The 6,000-nt window shown below is 38.0% G+C and overlaps 1 protein-coding gene across 2 annotated transcripts in view; it reads right to left on the bottom strand.

The window, feature by feature from the left end:
- The window catches only part of SLC9B2 (solute carrier family 9 member B2), a 59,901-nt gene that overhangs the window by 31,017 nt on the left and 22,884 nt on the right, over positions 1-6,000 (bottom strand). For both annotated transcript variants that reach the window (XM_008059589.1, XM_008059591.1), the window contains 3 exons: positions 4,878-5,020; positions 3,891-4,018; positions 2,329-2,504 (listed from right to left, as the gene is read on the bottom strand). In XM_008059589.1, the coding sequence (XP_008057780.1) occupies positions 2,329-2,504; positions 3,891-4,018; positions 4,878-5,020 (447 nt within the window). The remainder of the gene's footprint in view (positions 1-2,328; positions 2,505-3,890; positions 4,019-4,877; positions 5,021-6,000) is intronic.

The following is a 6,000-nucleotide window of genomic DNA, read 5'->3' as shown; positions in this document are numbered from 1 at the left end:
TAGTCAATATCTCTCTCGGGATGGGGGGATACCCCTTATTAACAAGGGTGCCCGAACGATGCATATTTGTATACCTAACCCTTAACTGTACCCCACAATTTTAAAATAAAAAATATGCTTAAAAAAAAAAGAAGAGATATGAGCAGCCAACAGATATTTGAAAAAATGCTCAGCCTCACTAGTTGTCAAAGAAATCCAAATTAAAACCACACTGAGATACCATCTAACTCCAGTCAGGATGGCCATCATCAATAACTCACAAAACAACAGATGCTGGATACAGTGTGGCAAAAAGGGAACACTTCTTCACTGTTGGAGGGAGTGTAAACTAGTACAGCCTCTGTGGAAAACAGTGTGGCAATTCCTAAAAGATCTAAAAATCAACCTCCCATTGACCCTGCAATTCCCCTATTGGGAATATACCTGGAGGAACTCAAATCACTCTATAAAAAAGATACCTGTACACACATGTTTATTGCAGCATTATTTACAATAGCCACAACATGAAATCAACTGTGCTGCCCATCGAAAGAGGACTGGATAAAAAAAAATGTGGTACATATACACAGTGGAATGTTACACAGCCATAAGGAAGGACAAAATTATGAACTTCACAGCAACTTGGATGGACTTAGAGGCTATAATACTGAGTGTTCCATCACAGAAACAAAGAATTGAGTATCACATGTTCTCACTCATAAGTGGACTTTGAACAAGTATCATAATACTATAAGAAAGGGATTGGCAGTAGTGGGAAACTGCCAGGGGAGGGTGGTGGTGGGATTGGCAGTAGTGGGAAACTGCCAGGGAAGGGGGAGGCACACCTCACAAGGGTACCTGCAAAATGAACAGTTGTATACCAAACCCTGAAAAGTACCCCACAAATTTAAAATAAAAAAAAACTCCCCAAGAAATTCTAGTATGCATCTAAGTTGGGAACCATTGTTTTGAAGGTGTATACCAGAAAAGTGGTAAGAACATAAGTTTGGATAGATTATAGTACAATTAAAATAAAGACAAGAGTATAGGTTTGACTTAATAGGCATTAGAAAATCTTTACTGATTCTTGAATAAGAAAGTAACATTATTAAAACAACGTTTTGAGAAGATTAATTTACTGGGGCATGGTTGGAAGACAGGCTCTGGGGCAATGGGAAAAGTCAGGGTTCTAGGTAGTAGGCATAAATAGTGCACAATCATAAAATTAATTACAGAGGCGGAGGAGAATGAGAAAACATGACTTTCCAAGAAGGTGTGATCTCACTAAAGAATCTGAGGCTATAATTATACTTTGTCAATGTCAGTAAAGAATGTGAGGCTGCAGATCAGGCACTTTGGGAGGCCGAGGCGAGTGCATTGCTTGAGCCCACGGGTTTGAGACCAGCTCGGGCAAATTGGTGAGACCACGTCTCTACAATAAATCAAAAATTAGCTGGGTGCAGTAGCATGCAACTGTAGTTCCAGCTACTTGGAAGGCTGAGGCAGAAGGATTGCCAGAGCCCAGCAGGTCGACGCTGGGGTGGCCATGAGTGTGCCACTGCACTCCAGCCTGAGCGACAGAGTGAGACTCCAACTCAAAAAAAAAAAAAAAAAAAAAGAATGCGAGGCTACAATTACACTTTGTCAATAATACAAAGTTGCAAATGTTATTTCCTAATTTTGGACATAAGATTAAGAAATGAACTTTAACTCGCTGTGCCAAAGTTTTGAATCACTTCTTGGCCTTTTGGCTAAGATCAAGTGTAGTATCTGTTCCTATCAGTTTAATAAAGATGCTGAATAATAGTGGGAGAAAAAAATGCATTGAGTTCCTCTTTTATCACTACTAGAAACAAAATACATCAACTTCATACACTTGCTGAGTATTAATAGGATACCCATTAAAACCATTGCTGTTATTACCCATTGAAAGTTAAAGATGAAAGAACAGAGATTGTTCCTACTTTAAAAGCATGCTGTTCATTCCACTTGGACTGCTCTTTGTCATTTGTGTTCAATGAAAAACTTATTCATCATTTGTATGAAGTCTCCAGGACAAAACTTTCCCAGATCACTGTAAGCAGAAGTTATTCTCCTTGTTAAAACTTACTCTCTTGTATCCCTCATTATTGTACTTCCTGCATGCTACTTGAGCAGTCTTTATCTGAAGGGAGCAAGGGAGTACAAATAAGAAGCTTCTGGTCCCTCCTTAGGTACAGAATTTTAGTTTCATTTTCCCTATTTTTAAATTGTCTTAATCAATTATCAAGCAAATGCGGGATGCTTATAACATTTTAACCTGTGTCTCTAGGATTCAAGAGAACAGCACATTTTAAACTGATTATTTACCTGTGGAAAAGGCCATCCCCAAGCATGTATTGAAGCCAGTGATGGCCAGAATGTCATCAAAGCTGCCAGCAGCCATGAGTAAGGTTGGGATACCCTTTTCAACACCATAGCCTGCTCCCTGTAAAAGGAGCATTGAAGGCACCACAACAGCGGGAGATACAGCACCTAAAACAAAACTAAGCAGGCAGCACCTTAAACATTTATGATAGTATCTTACTCATTATTATTATTATTTTAAAATTATAATACCCTCCACTCTTTTAGAGGTTATACTTAGAACTACAGTCTTTCAAATGGCAGAGAAGCACCAAACCGGAAACACATATATGCATAAAAGTTCTAAGAATGCTACTTTTCAAAGTGTGGCCAAGGACTACCTGCTTCAGACTATTTAGGTTGTAAAAAATAATATATTTAAAAAAGGTATGGAAGACCTAATGGGATTAAGTCCGTCTTTTTTAAACAAAACATTCATGTTAGGAGGCTTGAAAAATACTGCCATAGACTTTGTGATGCTTGGCCTTCTGTTAGGGCTTGTTGTGTAAAATAAGATAACAGATTAAAAGAAGAGTAAATGACAGTGACAGTGATAACTTGTAATTGTTTGATACTAGTAAGCACTATAAAATGGTCTTTGCAGCACTTGTAACAGCAAAGAACATTTGATCGTGCTTACTAGTATCAAACACCATTTTCAGGACTTTACATATATTAAGTTAATCCTCATAATAAACTTATGAAATAGATATGATCTACTTTCACATTACAGTTGAGGAAACTAAGGCACAGAGAGATTAAATAACTTGTTAAAGATCACACACTGAAAAATCACAGAGCTGGGATTTGAATTCAGGTAGTAGAGCTCCAGAGTCTTAACCATGAGAAGTAAGATGTTCTTACTCCTTGCCTACTTAGTAGCACTAAATTCGAAGTCCTTTCTTATTTATTTACTTCTTGTGGCTCTTAACTATTGGAACTAAAAAACTGATAGTGGAAGGAAGAGACAGCAGAACTGCTGAGTCACTATAGTCTGGTGACAGGAGGGAAACAACGGCAGTTGTTGATCATTGTGTTTATCATCCTTTGTGCAGACTTTAAGTGAGATCTAGCATCTCTCTCACAGGCATGGAATCAGTGTGGGCAGAAGACCATGGCTTATTCAGTAGTTTGAATAGTTGGTACTAACTGTAAATGTGAGCACCTACTATAAGACATGGACTGTGGCCATTGCCTTACTAGACTCTGGTGTGGTCATGTGCCCTTTGAGCTATGGCTGTGGCCATGCTTCCTGGCTTTGGCCCCCTCCCCCACCTTGGGGAGGTGAATCTTCTCTCTCCCTTCTGTTTCTCTCTCTAATTTACTTTTAAATAAACTTTTCTTTCTTTAAAAAAAAAAAGACGAGGACTGTGTTTTGAAGTTAAATTATTTAGATTATGCTGGAATATCTATGTTGCCTTATCTGGTGTACTTAAGAAAATTCTATTATGCATTTTCTTGTATGGAATCAGGGAAAGTTCTAAATGTCCCTATATATTTTTATATGACAAAGAAGCAATCAATACCCCAGCATAAATCCCCACTGCCATGGTAAACCCAGCAGGAAGTGTGTAAGAACAGCAGATGAGCATGCCTCTACAGTACAGGGACCCAGGGACAGTCTCACACAAACACCCTTTAACTTCTTCAGGGCCTGAAACATAAAAACAGACATACTAATATAATCGTCTGAAGACACACAGAAATGACCTTCAATGTTTCCTCCTGAGTACAGACCATGTCTGAGTCATCATGAGTTTTTCAGGGAGTGAGTTTTAGTTAACTTACATTTAAGCATTCCAAATGTTTTAGAGACAGCTTATTTAGTTATCACAGCAACCCTATAGGATAGGTAATATTGTTATCTCCATTTCTTACATGGTCTTCATCTGAAAAGGCACAAGTTAAAATCATTTGCCTGAGATTATGAAACTGTCAAGTGGTGGGGCCAGGTTTTAATCCAGGAGGCTGCTTCCAGAGTCTGTGCTCCTAATCGTTTGCTGATTTAACATTCTAAATATTAGTTTATTTGTAATTTGTGGCCCAAGAATGAGGCTAGGGTAAAGAGCCTCATCCCCCAAGAACACTCATTCCTGCATTCAAAAACACACATGAAAAAAAGCATACTTGAGACTCAGTCTATATAATAGGCAGTTTCCTGAGCCAATATAGTTAGCCCTAAACAAATGTTTAGGGCTTTCCAGACCAAAAACCACGTTTTCTCCCCTACGACTATTATTTATAACTTTGGCCTGTATCTCTGTCGGAGAAAAGTGGAGTCTTTATTCTTGGTGCTTACTCCACAGACAGACTCCATTTTTCTCCAACAGAGTATGAGAACTTTTTTTTTAGGTTTTTGTACAAGTACAAGGTCATACTTGCAAACAGTCCTCTATGAAACAAATTCCTCTTTTTGAGACTGTCACACAAAGTGTCCAAATCTATTTCCTAAATACTTGGAGTATCAGAGGAACAAAGTTTCCATTCAATAATGAGAAATTTCTACCTCATACCTCTGAATCCAGACCAAGGCCAGCACGAACTAATATGATAGACAGGGCTATACTTCTCAAAGAAGAAGACCACTTATGGTTGATCTGGACATTATCACTGATGACTGGGATATTTCTCATAAGAAAACCAGCAAGCAGCATGCCTTAAATGGAGAAAGTGAACAAATCTAGTTAGTTTTCAAATACTGAAAATATTTTTCAATCCTTCAGATGTGAAAAAGATTACCAAATGATCCCCAAAACCACTTTCCTTATGCTTAACCCTTGGAAGAAATTAAGTTCAACTTTTAAGTTAAAAAAGCAAAATAATGTAATATTTAATTTATAATAAATTAAAGGAGCTTACCGTGCAGACTAAGAGATAGATCTGAAGTATTAATATTCTCAAAATAACTGAATTTAAAAGGCATACAAGAGGCAGCATTTGGCAAGAGATGAGAGTATGATCCAATTCTAAATGTAAAATGTTTTAATACAATGTTACTTCAGCCATCCCTTTGTATGCAAACAGCTCCTGAAATGATTTGCTATGTCAGATTACTTGAAATACCAATAAATACTTACATGGGTTCTATTTTACTTTCATATCAGATAATTAATAAGAAACATGCAACCAACTTTGCAAAGATTTTGGAGGTGAGTTATGATGAAATGGATATTGCCCTGTCAGGTCAGTTGGTGACTCTTCTTTTGGTAGTTTAGACACTATAGCATTGGTAATATTATAATGGAGAAAGACCATGTACTATACTTCAGCAAGCTTTCAGCCTCTAGGGGAGTAAGGCAAATGTACCATCCCAAATTTATGAAAGCATGAGGGGTGTTACATGAGCTGAGACAGGAAGGGGAGAGGGACAAAGAAGACACTGGGTGAGTTGAGAAGTTTCTCAGAGAGACAGTATTCTATTCAATGGTATAAGAAAAAGTGACACTTTCTAGAAACTACAAATAGTCCAGCGTAACTGAGAAAAGTGAGTAGTTTGTGAGATATTCTGCCTTTATCAACGCCACATGCTCACACAAAGGGACAGACTTCCATCAGAGACTGGGAGGCTTCTTTCCTCCAGGCTTCTCCAGCAGGGCCCTCTTCTTACCATGTCCTCATAAACACCACAGTTCAAAT

This window comes from Carlito syrichta, unplaced genomic scaffold (genome assembly GCF_000164805.1).
Source record: "Carlito syrichta isolate Samal-C Ts95f unplaced genomic scaffold, Tarsius_syrichta-2.0.1 Scaffold304275, whole genome shotgun sequence".
Taxonomy (NCBI): Eukaryota; Metazoa; Chordata; class Mammalia; order Primates; family Tarsiidae; genus Carlito; species Carlito syrichta.
This window is presented reverse-complemented; position numbering and strand designations above follow the sequence as displayed.